Raw genomic sequence first — 16,356 nt, 5'->3', positions numbered from 1 at the left:
CTGCAGGCTCAGTTTGCCTCAGTTAAATTCTGTGTTGCTCATTTAACAATAAGTAAGAGGCAGGACCAAAAATGGCATTCAAGTAAGAGATCCAAGGCCAAAAGCACCACTGATTAAAAAATACAAACCATATTGACAAGCATATTGATGATACCCAAGACTTTTGGACTGACAGACCAGAAATGGTTTGTTTCCCTTTCCATCTGGCATAAACCAACCCTGCATTTCAGGAACACCATACTGATAGTCAACATGAAGGTGGTAGTGTGATGGTCTGGAGCTCTTTTGCTGTTTCAGGACCTGGACACCAATTGATAGAACTATGAATTCCTCTCTCTACCAGAAAATCCTGAAGAATGTCCAGTCATCACGTCATGTAAGTTCAAGTTCAGAGAGGAAAAGGATCCAAAACTCACCAGCAAGTCCACCTCTAAATGGCAAAAACCACAACAAAACATTTTCTTTTTAAAGACTGGATTCAAATCTGATGAAGGTGCTGAGGCAAGACCCTAAACAGGTCATTCATGCTCTAAAACACTCCAACAAATTCTGCAAAGAAGAGTGGACAAAAAATGGATGTTTTCACAAACGCTAGATGGCAGCTCTTTCTGCCAGGGTGGCACAACCAGTTTTACACCAGGTTAGTTTTGTCCCTTTTAGAAACAAACTTTATTTAATCATGTTATCATTGTTAATATTAACATCTGTTTGATCAGCTGATATTTGTGTGACCAAAATGGAAATGTGTAAGCGCCTTATATCAATCAATGTATAAACCAATACATCCAAAATGTTTCGTGGCAAGTACAGCAAGGATACCTGAGTGAAAATCTCATATTTGCTGTATTTATATAAAAAAACGTACATGTTGCTGCTTTTTTTTTAAATGACAAGGCATTTTTATGCCTATTGATTAATAAAGTTGTAATGTTGATTTTCACACATAGAGCAAAAATACAAAATAAACTCTAAATTTGAGAGAAGTTTCAAGTGCTTATTGCACATGATTAGAACATTTTGCAGTTATGTTCTTTATAGGGTGTCCAAAGTGGGTCCTTGAGGGCCGGTGTCGTGAACTGACACCGGCCCTCAAGGACAGACTTTGGACAACGTCCGACTATCTGCTTGCCAACTGTACTTTTAAAACAGCGTTGCCTCAATAAAAATGACTTCTTAAGTTTTCTGTTGTGTCATTCAATGCTCCATACAACCAAAGAAAGGTCCAGGTCCAGGCGCTTTCTCTCACATCTTAAAGGATTTTTTAACCCTAGCAACATTTTGACAGACAATTTTACTCGTTTTGAAATTGCAATTAAAACCTCGGCATAGCAGTAACCAGCCTGCTGGTAAATATAGTGTGATACTTTAATCACCCATCTGATCATATTTACAATTAGAAGCATTTTAAAATATGGATTTATTTCTGACAGTATAAAGTTACAGAAGAAAGTAAAACCATTTTTACGCAGAAACACATTTATAAAAAGCTTAAATATTACAAAGTCCTTCACTTTAGATGCTGCAACATGAAACAATGAAAGACAAAGAAGTCTCCTCAAGCCATCAAATACAAAAACACAACTAGTGTTTAGGTCCATGACTATGACTGTGGTTACAGGTGTGTCCCACACTTTGGCCTGACAAATGTCCATGGTTGTGTCCAATACTGTGTGCTGAAGGGTGTCCATGAGGACTGTGAGGCGGTATCAAGCTGGCCGAGTGTGGCCAGCCTTCATACATTGTGGCTGGGGTGCCAGCAGAGCTAATGCTGGGCAACACTGCATAAGCTTGAACTGGGTATGATCCAGGAGTGGGATTTATTTGTGGAAGCAGGGTCTTCCTCCTCTCCTGCGAGGATGCAGGGACAAACATGGCACCACTGATGCTCCTCAACAACTTAAACGGCTGGATCTTCTCCAGAATGGCAGCCCTGGACTCAGACATGTCTACAGGAGACAGCCAACCTTTCCCATACACCCAGCCGACTAGTATGGCGATAACATTGCAGAGAAGCACACTGTGAGGGATCAGGGCGGTGCAGATGATGAGGAGCACCCAGGGGAGGGCCACTGCAGGAAGACTGACCCCGCAGAGAAAACCTTTGGTCATCTTTGTGTGTAGGGTGGTCAGGGCCACACAGGCCAGGATCACTGGCAGCAGACCCTCGGTGTGCATGCTGACATCCTGCAGAACATCCAAGAAACTGTAAAACACACCTGTAATGGAGGCAAGCAGGAGGAAGAGGAACAGGAAGCGAACCGTGCCGTACCCTTTCTCTACACTGCCACATAGAAACAGCAGCGCAGTGATGCTCAGGAGGAGCTGAGGGAGGGTTCGGTGGTGAAAGGGGTACAGAAAGAGGCGGTGGATATGGCCGCTTTGGAAAACTGTTGCTCCGATGCTGAGGCTGTCCTGAGGCAGGCTGAGATAGGTCTGGACGCCAAACCAAACACAGGAGGACAGAACCACTAGGAGAGTTCCACTGGTGACAACGGGAGCCACATCCTTCAACCCTCTGAAGATCTCATTAAAGTTTTTAGTTTGCATATTAGAAAAAATAGCGCTGGGAACCAGAAAAGTGGAAGTTTTTCAGAGTTTGATGGGCGCGGTAGTTCTTTGGTTTTACACTTCCAGAACAGAAAGTAAAATGTTTAAACTCTCGGGGTTTAAATCAGCATCTGGTGGATAAAAAAACGGTTTACAGTCAGCATTAATGCTCTGTTTGTATAAAAAACACCTTCCTGTTGCTCAGTCGATCCTCTCGGTGAAACCCATAACCCGCAGAGCTGGTTTGAAACGAGGAGGAAAAGGTTCCTTAGTAACTTTCACAATAAAATGTCGCTTCATTTTTAACCTGCAAAGCATTCAAACAGAATGTTGGTTAAAAAACAACAAAGAAACTAACAGAAACGTGACATATATACATATGTACTGTTCATCATAAAAATGGCACTTTAATTTAGCATGTATTAACAATAATACAATACAATAATAATAATAATAATTCAATTGTTTTGCTCTTATTTCTTTATCTAGTTAAATGGTAAATTCAATAGAATGCATTAAATCATATGTATTCATGGACCTGTGCAGTGCCTAGAAATGTTACTGTTCCACTAAGACGTTTACATACATCAAGAATATAAATAGCCTGCTAATTTTGTGCTTTATGAGGTTTTTGAACCATCCTTTTTCCAGGTCGTTTCGCATGTTTAATTATTACTGACGTCCAATAACATTTTTCTTTTTTTGCGACAGCGGAACTCTGTACTCCACTTGTTCACGTCTCTTCTCGGACGTATTTACGGATGTAACACCGGAAGCACCGCCGATCACAACTTCCACCCATGTGTATGAAAAGCCTTCAGTGTGATCGACTTCGGACGCGTCGGGCTAAAGTTTTTCCTGCTTGCTTAGTTTGATATCAGCAGTTTGAGGCTGCCGTCCCGGTTTCCGTGGAGACATGGCGGAGATCGTTCAGCAGCGGATCGAGGACCGGATCCCCGAGCTGGAGCAGCTGGAGAGAGTGGGACTGTTCACCAAGAAAGAAGTCAAGTAAGACAAAGGCGTCCATTCTCTGGAACTGTCTGTCCAGCTGAGCTGTGAATCAAGATGTATGAAAAGGCATTTATTAAGAAATAAACAATAAATATTGTTTCAGGAGGAAGTGTCGAATTTACACTCATGGATACATTTCTTTTTATGGGCACGTTGTTCTGTTAGGATCTTAGCTTGTTGCTTTTGTCGGCTTTCAGAAGGATGTTTTCAGGGAATCCTACTGAGGCCCATCCTGGACATGGATGTCATTTACTTTCAATCTTAAAAGGAATAAATTAAATTGGTCTTTTTTGGATGGGCTGATAAAACCAAAACCAGTTTTAATAATTTTATTATGTTATTTTAATTATGAAATAATAATGAAAGTGTGATATTTTCCATACCTCTGCAAGTTCAAAATTATGGAAATAGGCTCAAAGATTTAGATTCATTCTAGGGATGGGCATTTATCGTGAAAAATGTTATCATAAGAACTTTGATTTATTGTAACAACGCTGAATTCTAGTTAATGATGGTTGAAAACCACCAAACCTGGCTGTATTGTCGTAATTAGGATATTTACCGTTACTCCACTGTTGGTTCCATGAGAGCATCAATAAATATCAATACAATTTTTCACCATAAATACCAGAAAATATTGTGATAAAATGTGAAGTTCATATCGTCCACCCACTAATACTTGGATAAACACCCCTTCAATCAACCACATGCTGGTTGTATCCATTAACAAGCTTTTAGCATAATTCAGGCGGGATATTCCATCGCTCTACTTGGCAGAACTGGTGTTTAGAACAACGACTCTTAAGCATAGTCCATACATTTTCATAAATAAGAGTCATTTCTATTCTAAAAGCATAGGATCAGCCTGTTTTGTCCCATTTTTAAAAACCAGGTTTGCTGTGCGTTCAGAATTGTTGTCCCATTTGAACGTCCAACTGTATCCTTGCTTCATCAGATCCAAACTGTCACCTTCAAATGAAAACACACTGATTAGAGTATTCAGGAGAAAACCAAGAACCACCAAGGCCCAAGCCTATCATTAAACAGTAGAACAACAGTCTCACCGTCCATGTCCATAGGGAAGTCAGTTTCACGTTACCATGGACTGACCAAGAAAGACATGCCTGCTCCAAAATCAACACTTTCTATTCCACATGGACAAGTCCAATGGCTTCTGGAGACATATTGTATGGTCAGAGGAGACAGAGATTGAGCTCTTTGATCATAATGACAATAAGTAGATGTTTGGACTCAAGCGGAGGATTTCAACCCGTTTAAATACCAGTTCTGATAAGAAATGTGCCGATTCCTGAATAAAAGTGGGTTGTTCCCCAAACTAGCTCAGAAACGTTTATTTAAACATTAGTGGGGGGTTGTTAAAACAATTCGAACTTTGGACATGTATGTACAATTTAAATTCTGTGTGGATTTGAAAAGAAATCCTCCTTACACTCAAAATAATAACTTGTTCACAGAACACAATACAATTATGGAAAGAATTTCCATGTAAATTAAATGCGTTCTTTCAGCCAGAAACAATTTTCTTGACTGACTTAAATGTAATTATGATGGGCGAACATGATGTATTATCCTTACTGTAACATAATTACCAAGGGTTAATCAAACTAGATGTGTAAATTATATGTTAACATAATTTCCTTAAGTCGTTTAAACGTATATGATATCATTATGAGAGTCTTTTATTTTATAGGGTAGATGTAGTACTTTTAAAATTAGTACAGATCATTCATTCATTTATCTTCTATAACGCTTCTTCCATAGTGGGTCACGGGGGAGCTGGTTCCTATCTCCAGCAGTCTACAGGCGGGAGGCCGGGTACTGAGTGCATCATTTAATTTAGCTGAATTTCTAGCGCTCACACACAAGCATGAACTCGTTAATGGCTGCTGACAGAAATATGGCTTCTGCTGTTTAACAGGATATTTCCACGAGGGGGCAACTATTTTATACTTTGAACCCAACAAGTCTTCATGCCAACTACCTTCCTCACTCATGGTTCCTCTGCGCAACAGTCTAACAAAACTATGAACATATAAACATGGGAAACAACAACAGACTAACACACTAAAAGAATAATGCTAAACAAGCTCACAAATGATTAACAATAAACTTGAACTCTACCCATAATTCCTTTCCCGAGTCACGTGACGGACAGTTACCTGCAGCGCCGTGCTACGATACAGCATTCAGGCTAAAACTTCAGTGTCCAACAGTCCATGCATTATGTTTGTTTAAAGAACAACACCTATGAACATTTCTTAAGACTGAATTCTTGGATTCTGATTAGGTAGCCATAAAAGCTCAAGTGGCAATTGAGAAATCAGTCTGCAATATCCATTACACATTACTGCCACCTACTGTTTTGGAGGAGTGAGCAGAAATGATTTGCAATCTTCACCCAATAGAATTAAGTTGTTTTAACACAAGTTATTCTAGTAAATTTTACATTGTTGTATTTTACACTAAAACTACATGTTTTAAATATTTTCAAACACAAAACATAATTTGATTAAGTAGAAGCTATAGATTAGACTTAAGTAAGGTAACAGACACACAGTTTTATTTTTTGAGTGTAAATCCACTCTTGTGTCCTGTTTTAAAAGTCGTTGAAGTTGTACGTTGTCTCAGTTCTTAAAATCTTAAAAAGATCAGCTGAAAAAACATCATCGAAAGCCCCAAATTAGAGACCTGCTTGCTGATTTTGAAGGTGTTTCTAAAGTTCTAATATGAACTGTGTGCAAAACTGATGCGTTGTTATTACTTGTTGCTGTTTTAGATCTATAATCAAGAGGGCTACGGCTCTTGAGTACAAGCTTCACAGGCTGATCGTGAACAAGGAGGACTTCATTGCATACATTCAGGTAGAGGCTGGTCTTTATAAGATGTGCTCCACGTAGGTTTTTAAAGGTAAAGCTGAGGGCTAGACCTCTTCTTTCTGTCTTCCTTTTGTTTTTGCAGTATGAAATCAATGTGTTGGAATTGATCAGGAAAAGACGAGCGGTACGTAGCTGCTGGTGACACTACAAACACTTGAGTCATTTCAGATTGTCTCAGTTTTGGTAAACTTGTGGTTCTAATGAGCAGATCAAAAGAAGCAACAACATGGCAGAGCCTTTTCTTACGTTCTGTGTTCATCATTTTTAGCACATACACTATCAGTTCAAACGAGAGGAGATCGAGTTCCCCATCATCCACAGAATAAATAGCATCTTCAGAAGAGCGACGAAGAAGTGGAAGGTACTGTTCACACAAACCTTTTTTAAGCTAAATTATGTCTTCTGAAGGCATGCAAGACTTCAGCATTCAGTACAATCATAAATGGTGAAATAAGGTATAAGTTTCAAAGGCTTTTATTAAGCATAACATATGTGAAGAGTCTATTTTTATAGTGTTAATCCTTTATTATGCTTGGAGTTGATCCCAGTTTGTTTGCCTCTGTCTATCCACCTGTTTTTTCTCCATGGGTTAGACTCTGTGGACGTTCTCAGTCACAGGTTCAAAAGTTTCAAAGTTTTAATTTGAGTTAGTTTTTCGTCTTTTTTTATCATGTTGGAAAATACTCTGATCATCAACAACTTGTTCCTGAATTGTTGAAACATGTCGATTTTGGTTGACATCTTGATCCACGTTTATTTTCTTCATGGCAGCATTCTGACTATTCCCGCTCATGGATTGTATCAGGATGCGTCACTGTTGGCAATGCTAAAGCATTTGCTGTTGCTCTCACCTTTTCTTCTCTGAACAAATGATTGTCCAGATGTATCCAACAGAAGGAGGATTCATCAGATGAAATAACTAGAACTAGAACAATTCGTCTGCTATTCATCCTTGTGCCTCCTGCAGAATTTCTGTCAGTCCTTGATGTTGTTCTTGGACAGAAGCAGTTTTTTGCAGCTCTGCTTGACAAGGAGGCCATTGTGCTAAAGGCTTTGCTTCACTATTCATGCAGATGCGCTCAAACACCAACTGGTAATGTCGTCAATCTTTGGACAGTCTGAAGGCTTCTTTAATGGAACTGAAAGTTTTCAGTGATCTCTTAGATTTGGCTTTCAGATGCCACATTCTTAGCAGCAGGTTTCTTGCAGGACTGTTGATGCAACATTATAATGATTGCATGCTTTTCTTTAAGAGTAAACATTGCTAACGCACAAAGGCAATGATATAGAACATATCTGTCCCGCTTTTTCAGCAACCAGTCTGTCATTTACACTATTTTACAGTTTTACCTGTGCAGATGCTATGACTATATGCGCTGAAATGAAAACTGGATTTTGTGATACACTTGAGAAGCGTAGTTAATTAGTGTGCTTCCGATTAGTTTACATAATGGTGTATTAAAAACAATATGAGCTGCATATTACTAGCTTCTACGTTCACGGCAGGCTCCGCTGTGGAGGGAGGGCTGTAGCACAGCAGAGAGCAAGGGGGAGGGACCTATAAGGTCTGCTTGTTCAAACTTTCTGGCTAAGTCCACGGTTTTCTCAGAGCTCCCTACTGCAGCTTTAATGTCAGCCCAGTTTTACTTGTGGGACCGATACCGAAATGTTAAAAACGAATAACATCGGCTGGTACCAATGTTAATACAGATATATGATCTTCTTGTGTGAAACTAACAGTCAGAAAGTCTTCAAAATAGCATTCACTTGAAGTTCTATAATATATTTGCTTTTTGTACCCCTTTATCAACATCCTGCTGTCTTATTTATGAACAGGATGATGTGCAGCTATGGCTTTCATGTGTTGCTTTCTGCAAGAAATGGGTATGTAAAGATCACTATTTGTTTTTGATACTCTCATAGGCTGTGTCTTTTATACGGCTGTTAACTTCTGTTGGACTTCACTCATCAGGCAACCAAAGGTCAGATCAGCAAGGTGTTCTCAGCTATGATAGCTATCCACCCTGACAAACCAGGTACAGAAAACGCAGCATCGAAGCATAGTCCCAGTATGATTTAATGATCCAAGATGTGAATTAAAATCATGTGAAATGAAACGTCTTACTTTAGCATTGTGGATCATGGCCGCCAAGAGTGAGCTTGAGGATCGAAATTCTTCCGAGAGTGCCCGACACTTGTTCCTGCGAGCGCTGCGTTTCCACCCGAACAGCAAGAAAGTCTACCAAGAGGTAAAGCATGTAAACAGAAAACATTTTAGCTTCAATTCAAGAAAAAGGCCAAGTGTGTGAATAGAAGGACGAGTCCAACTTCTTTCATGTGTTCATTTGAATTTTCCACCCTTGTTTGCATCAGTACTTCCGTATGGAGTTGCTGCACTGTGAGAAGCTGAGGAAGCAAAAAGAAGAGCTAGAGAAAGCTGATATGGATTTGGTGAGTAAAAAAAAAAAAAAAAAAAATGCTGGACCCAAGCCAACCCAAAGACACACAGTACTTTGCAAACGTATGTGAACCTTTCAGTTTTTCTCACTTTTCAGCCACAAACTTCAGTGTTTTTATTGGGATTTATGTGATAGGCCAACTCAAGTAGTGCATGATTGTTACGTAGAAAGGAAACTATAGATGAAATATCTGACAATTTGGGGCATGTATTGCTTTCAGCCCCCTGGGTTAATAGTTTTTAGGACCACATTTCACTGTAATTACAGCTGCGCGTATTTTGGAGTGTTGCATATCTGGAGATTTTTTTTGCCCGTTTGTTAACTAGCTCAGTCAAATTGGAACAATAGTTTTTAAGTATTCTGGTTCTGCTGGAGGTTTCTTCCAGGTAAAAGGGAGTTTTCCTCTCCACTGTCGCTACATGCATGCTCAGTATGAGTGATTGCTGCAAAGTCAATGCAAGCGACTGTTCACTGTCTCTACATGCTCATCCAGGAGGAGTGAATGCTACAAGTCACTCACTTGATGCAATCTGCTGAGTGTCCTTAGATAGAAAAACTTTTATCCAACTTTAACAATAACCTGAATCTGACTGCACTGTTTGATAGTTAGGATTAATTGGAATGCATGAACCTGACTTGAAATTTGTATGAATCGATTGAATTGACTTTGTAAAGTGCCTTGAGATGAGTGTTGGGAATTGGCGCTAAATAAATAAAACTGAATTGAATTGAAGTATTGCCATAGATTCTGAATTAGATTTAGGTCGGGACATTGACTAGGACTAGGACCCTCTAAAACATGAAAATGCTCTGATCTAAATCAGTCCAGGTCTGGCTGTATGTTAAGGGATACTGTCGTCCTGAGAGGTGAACCTCAGCCTTAGTCTGAATTCTTTTACAGCCTCTAACAGATTTTCATGCAGGATTGTCCTGTGCTTAGCTTCATCCATCTTCCCTGAGCTTTGAATCTCTGCAGCTCCTCCACAGTTTCCCTAGGCTTCTTGCCTGCTTCCCTGATTAATGCTACGAAACATTTAGAAAACCATTTATCTTTTACCTTCCATTTAACAATCAGACGTCATTTTGTGTTGGTCTACCACATAAAATCACAATGTTTGTGGTTGTAATGTGATTAATGTCAAAAAGTTACTAAACCATTTTTGCGAGGCACGGCAGAGACTGGGACTCGGTATGCTGTGTCTTAGGACCTTCTGTTGATACCTTCCAGGGTGAATATGAGTTTTCTGCAGAGATCCTTAGTGGTAAACTGGCTGAGGTTGTGTACAGAGATGCTACGGAAAAAATCAAAGGTGAGATTTGTTTTATTCTTTTGTAAAAGTTTGGTAAATGTGTAATTCCTAGTTTTAGTTTTTGTAAATTACCTATTTTAACATAAACATAAACATTAGCAGGCATTTGTTTGCTATATGTAACCAGAATGTTGGTGCTGTGCCCCACAGAAGCAGAATTTGTCATCTCACTCCTGAAGATAGCAGCCATCTTTGACTTTACCAAAGAACTCCAGGACTCCATCCTGCAAGAGTAAAAATTAAGCATAACTACAAAAATGTTTCTTTCGTTGTTCGGCATCTGTCTGAGACTGAATTCTTGAACTTCAGCAGCAGTCCATGTTCTGGCCGCACCTGATCTGCTTCCTCTGTTTGCAGCTTACAGACAAACTACACAGAGGACAGCTTGACGTGGGATTTCATGGCTAAGAGGGAGTTGGAGGCTCCCGGGGCAGGGGAGGAGCTCCTCACTGCCAAAGGCCGGGCCTCGGACATTAACCGCAGAGAAGAGCGCTGCTGCCAGGTCTACGAGGAGGGTCTCAAGAGCCTCAACACTGGTAGGACCTCAGAGAACACAGATTTTAATTATGACATTTGTAAAATCATGTTTGGATTCTCTCTCTTAATATTGTGTGAGCACTCTGTATTAACATCATCGCTATATGTTGGATGTGTCTGTATAAAAAGCTGCTGCTATTTCTGTGCTTTAAGAGCCCATGTGGACTCGCTATGTAGCTTTCTGCTTGGAAAGACTAAAGAGGAAGACCAACGTCCAGGACCTTAAGGAAAAGGTGTGGAAATGACATCTGTTACGCTTTTATCCCTTATGCACTGTGAAGTTTCAGCGGGTAAAATGTTTAAGAGGTTCAGGAGTAAATTATGTCATGTATTTGTGTCACAGAGGCAAAGGAGGCTGCTGGGGGTTTTACAGCGTGCCCATGATTCCTCACTGCTGAAGGAGAATTATTACAAAAACTGGGTAAGATCCCTGAATATTTAGTCAAGGATGCTGATGTGTACACTGAAAGCTGCACAGTTCACAAATTATGTTTTTAAAACAAACCATTGGGTGTGGGTCGATCCACACAGATCCTACCTCATTTCTTTTGACACCTGCATCACATGGTGCTCACACGGCTCCTAAAGTACAAGATGTAGCCAGAGTGAAGAAAAACTTGCCTGTATTTGGCATTTTTAGCCATCATATATTATTGCTGTCTTTCTGTAAATATAATTATATAAGTATAAAAAATTATCATAATAAATTATTCTATTTCAATGCAGTTAAGCTGTAGTCAAGGATAGGAAAATACATTATTGGATAATTCTTGTTTTTGGATCTTTGCTAAACCTAAAACCTGATGGTATGGTTATCAGTTTTTATATTCCAACTAGTTTTACATTATTGGTTTCATTAGAGCATAATTTAATGTTTCATCGCTGTTTTAGAATATGATTGAATAAGTCATTGGAGTCATTGGGTACTGTTTAGCAACACTGTCGCACCACTTAATTATGGGTAAACGTTTTTAGGGCAGTAATTGTGGTTGAGGCCCAAGCAAACAGTATGCAGTCTCAATTGTTTTATACTTTTCAATGCTATTTATATCATCATTGTATTAAATGCAAAAAAATATCTTGACAAATTTTCTGTTTATTCTTTTAAAACAAATTACCAAAAATCCCAAATTTAGTTTGAATAAAATTTCAGGATATTTTAATAGTCACACAAACTCTTGTGATTATTATTATTATGTTTAAGGTTCCCTTTAATCTGTTCCGCAACCAAACACATTAGAGTCATCAGCACATGGAATGAGTTGCAGTGGTTTGAAAAGCTTGCAGGTTTCACAGATGTACCGAAGGAATAACAGTGGGGTGAGAACGGAGCCTTGGGGAACCCCTGCACGAAGCGTTCAATAACTTTCCGTTTTTTGTCTATTTAAAAATGTGTATCTGTTTTCCCAATACCTTTTTAATAGGCACGGTGTTGTTACCCTCAGTGTTTTAACATTGCAACTTATTTTTTACTTGCATGAAGACTGTGAACTGTGTTTTTAAAGAAAACTTTAGTTTTTTTTTTGTCCAAGTAAAACTAGCTTCTTTTAAGCGCCCTATTTAAAGGAGGATGATTTCATCCTTTTAGGCCTTGTTGTTTTGATTTTAAGGTTTGTAGTTGAGACTAGAGCTTTATAGTTTATAGATTTATTAGGAGCAGATCACAGAGACCAACAATGTAACTAAAAGGTTTTTTTTTAAGGATTCCATTAAAAACGTAGCAATAACCTGAAAACACGTTTAGAATCCAGCTTTATGTTCTCTATGTGACCAGCTGGAGATCCTGCTGTCGTCGGGGGATGCAGAGGAGGCAGCCACCGTCGCCTTGTCAGCCACCCAGCGCTATAGCCAATCTGTGTCGGTGTGGAGTTTGAGTCTGCAAACATTAATGCAGCTGGGGAGTGGAGATATGGCCAGGCTGTTCCACAATGCTCTCACACATGTTAATCCCAAGGTATACGCACACTCACACACATATCCAAATAATTAGTCCTTAGTTTCTTATAGTTATCCAGTTTGATCATTTCTGTGCCACACACGTGCTGTGACAGTAACCCGTTTAATTGCTCTCCCTGGAGAACAGAGATGCACGGAGGCACACACGTCACCCACTGTCACAGCAGTATAAGTGGGTCATCTCCCTGGCCCAATTAGTCTCTGCTCCATACCATTCACTGCTGCCTCTGCCTGTTTTTCTGACAGAGGACCGGTTGACCATTAGCAAGACGATGAGTTGTTGGTGCATTTCTCCTAACACACTTGCTTTAACTCGGTCACACGCCTTGATGGCTGACTGCAGAATAGCTGCTTGTTGTGGTGGGAATTCCCAGCACTGTAGCTCTTTAAAGTAGCTGCTTGAGGAGGATTACACACTGCTTATTATGCAAGGCTTTCCTCTCTGTTTAGGTGTGGAGGAAAGGTTTAATCCTCCCAGGTTGGCGTCTGGTATGTTGAGTACTTCCATGTTACTTAGCATTTAGGCCTCAGATTCTTCAAATTGAGAAAAAAATTGCTATTTATCCTTATTATAAAATTTAAAAAAAAGAAATTTGAAGGTAAACTTGAGGGTTTATTACAGATGAAACAAATGTTGATCTCTTATTTTTACCTTGGCCATTTAGGATTGTCAAATGATTCATTTTGGTTAAACCTCCAGATATAATCAAAGCACACAGTAACTAAGTGTATAAATATGGATTTGATCTAATGAGGGACTGTTTGGTCAATCTAGTGCCATACATGAAGATGCTACCTCTGTCAACAAATATGCCTGAATATTCTCTTAATGTGACCTCTGTGGCAGGGGTCTCAAGCTCCAGTCCTGGAGAGCTGCTGTCCTGCAACCTTTAGATACATCCCTTCTCCAGCACACTTGAATCGAATGAATTGTTTGTTACCAGGCTTCTACAGAACCTCATGACATGGCGAGGAGGTACTTCAGCTATTTGCTTTAGGTGTGTTCGAGCAGGGACGCTTCTAAAAGTTGCAGGACAGCAGCTCTCCAGGACTGGAGTTGGAGACCCCTTGCTCTATGATCTTTCGCATTCTTTTTTATACTTGTGATGGTAATATTCAGTTTCTTTGTACAGGAGAGTCTACCACTGTGGCAGGTACAGCTCCAGTGGAGCAAGGCCAACCAGAGCGCTGAAGAGACACAAGCAATCTTCAAGGTAGCCCCAACCCTCACCTCAAGCAAAGAGCCATGTCTGAACGTACATCATGTGAAACGTTTTTTTTTTTCTTTTTAAACAGAAAAGCTCTTCTTTGTGTATGAGATTACATAGATTTCACATCTTTGTTCTCAGAGAGGTTTGCTGTCCCCTGTCACGGCTGTCGCCATGGAGATGAAAGAGCTCTATCTTGATTGGTCTTACTCGGTCGGAGGCTATAAAAAAGCCAGGAAAACCTTTGCAAGGTAGTGTGTCACTCAAATGAAGAAAACCCCAAAGGGAGAGAAGAAATGGAGGACAATGATCCTTCAACATTCTTTATGTTTCAAAGACAAACAGAAGACTGTAAACTAACATTTTCCTTTTCATCTGTAGTTTACAAGAAAATCGCCCTTTGTCCAAGAGGTTTTTCACCAGAATGATTGAGATCGAGAAGGAGCAGGTATGTATAAAAACTGCTGTAAATCACATGTGAGCGCTCTGCAGTGAGCTCGCTGCATTGAGACCTTTATTTCATGCTTCTAATTATGTGTTTCAGTTTTCATTGTCTGTATCCGTAACTTCAAATCACTCTCCAGAAGAAGAAATTGATAGAAAACACAAGTAACTATCATTATTATCAGACATGCATTAGACCTATTTTTGCTTGATCAGCTGATCATGAGCTCACAAATCGGATATCTTTTCCAGTTAGCGAATGCGACACGCCTAAGCACGCCCAGTTTGTGCTTTCTTAAGATGTGGATGCTGTAACTGAGTGAAAAAGGCTTTGACAAAAACGGACATATCAGTTCAAGCAATTTTTAGCTCAAGTAAACAACTATGTTGCGCTCATAGATAATGCGCTGGTTTATGCTTTGTCTTCTTAGAGGAGAAGAAGAACTGACAAGAAAGAAGCGGTGGCTTAGTTTGCTGATGGCTTGGGCTGGCTCTGATCCTAATGGTGTGAATACCTTTATTTGTTCTGCAGGAGACCCAGAAGATAAACAATCTGAGAGACTATTACGAGAGGGTGCTGCAGGAGTTTGGGACCGCAGATGATGGTGAGTCCAAGTGAAAAAACTAGCAGAAGTACTCTTGGTTAAAAACTTTTATTTACATCTTCACATTAACAGAGGCAGATGGGTAAATTTTCTATCTCTACAAAGCTGAAGACTATTTCAGTATGAACATCTGTGCAGACTCTGCTAACACCTAGGCTTGTTTAAAAAGCAAGGGGAATTGCATTCGACACAACAAGGTCGAGAGCATTTCGGACAGCGCCATTGTATATGAAATGTAACATTCACTGTCGTTCCTAAGACCTGTGGCTGCAGTACATCCAGGAGGAGATGGGACCGCTCGGGCAGCCGGAAAACTGCGGAAAGATCCACTGGAGAGCCATGAAGTTCCTGGAGGGGGAGAGCGTGGAGAGATTCACTTCCAAATACACTCTGCTTCAGACTGGACACTTGTGAGGGGACCCTGGAAGACTGGAAGGTTATGCATTTGGCAAACCTTCCACAGATATGTCTGAATATGGACTTTATTGGCCTTTAGCTGAATTAATTGAAAAGATATTTCAACCACAACCAATTTAACTGACTTTTTGCGCAATTTTCAACAGGACCACAATATCATTTTAGGTTCAAGTGGTTGTTACATGTTACATGTTACATGTTACAAGCCTGTTTTTTAGGTTCTAGTCATGTTCTAGGAACCATTCTTAGATTTGATCTTTGGGTCTGTAATTTACTGCATGAATATTATTCCACTTAAAGAAGCTGAAGCTGTTTTACCAAACATTTGGTTCTTTGAATTCCCATTTGTCTTTTTGACAATACAGACTTTTAAGGCTGTCATAATAAAACAATGTTCCATCTGACTGTGTTTTTTGGTTGTATGTTCCCTCTGAAACACCAGCACATAGTCAGTGTTTGCCTTCACTACTGGTAGTTTCTATGAAACTACCAGTTTCATAGAAATTGTGACCTTTCATGGTAAAAAAATGTGTTTTGAAGTTGTCCAAAAGTACCAATCACCATGTATGAACTATTAAAATGACCATGAGCCTCTATGTGTAATTACAGTTTTCAAGGACACTTAAAATTAGTGGCTTACTTTAACAGCAGTAGCGCCTACAGTCTTGGTTATGAGGTATACAATGTTTATGGAAAACAAAGCACTTTAAATAGATCTTTCTATTCTAGATAACACACATTATGCCTTACATTTGTATCACAACAGTTGATAAAATCTGTGGTCTCTCCTCCAACATTAAGAGCAGATATAAGATAGATACAGTCAATGCAGAACGTCTTACTAAAGTATTCACACATTTTGTCCATTTAAAACCATAAATCTCAATATATTTTACTGGGATTTTGAGCACTAGACCAACACAAAGCAGAAGTTTCTATGAATCAGGAAAAGTATAGAATTTGCT

At 39.6% G+C, this 16,356-nt stretch overlaps 2 protein-coding genes across 2 annotated transcripts; one reads left to right on the top strand and one right to left on the bottom strand.

Annotated features, from left to right (window-relative positions):
- Positions 1–1,351: 1,351 nt before the first annotated feature.
- Positions 1,352–2,849, bottom strand: rhbdd2 (rhomboid domain containing 2). The gene has a single exon (XM_047364934.1). The coding sequence runs from the start codon at positions 2,545–2,547 to the stop codon at positions 1,582–1,584; it is 966 nt and encodes a 321-aa protein (XP_047220890.1). The 5' UTR covers positions 2,548–2,849; the 3' UTR covers positions 1,352–1,581.
- Positions 2,850–3,292: 443 nt separating this feature from the next.
- On the top strand, positions 3,293–15,795 carry utp6 (UTP6 small subunit processome component). Its single transcript, XM_047364933.1, has 19 exons — positions 3,293–3,555; positions 6,356–6,440; positions 6,538–6,579; positions 6,724–6,816; positions 8,292–8,339; positions 8,428–8,491; positions 8,586–8,704; positions 8,829–8,906; positions 10,143–10,224; positions 10,375–10,456; positions 10,582–10,760; positions 10,915–10,994; positions 11,105–11,182; positions 12,536–12,715; positions 13,851–13,931; positions 14,067–14,176; positions 14,307–14,373; positions 14,902–14,974; positions 15,234–15,795. The coding sequence occupies exons 1-19, from the start codon at positions 3,464–3,466 to the stop codon at positions 15,386–15,388; spliced, it is 1,788 nt and encodes a 595-aa protein (XP_047220889.1). The 5' UTR covers positions 3,293–3,463; the 3' UTR covers positions 15,389–15,795.
- Positions 15,796–16,356: the final 561 nt, after the last annotated feature.

This window comes from Girardinichthys multiradiatus, chromosome 5, assembly GCF_021462225.1.
Source record: "Girardinichthys multiradiatus isolate DD_20200921_A chromosome 5, DD_fGirMul_XY1, whole genome shotgun sequence".
In the NCBI taxonomy this organism is placed as follows: Eukaryota; Metazoa; Chordata; class Actinopteri; order Cyprinodontiformes; family Goodeidae; genus Girardinichthys; species Girardinichthys multiradiatus.
This window is presented reverse-complemented; position numbering and strand designations above follow the sequence as displayed.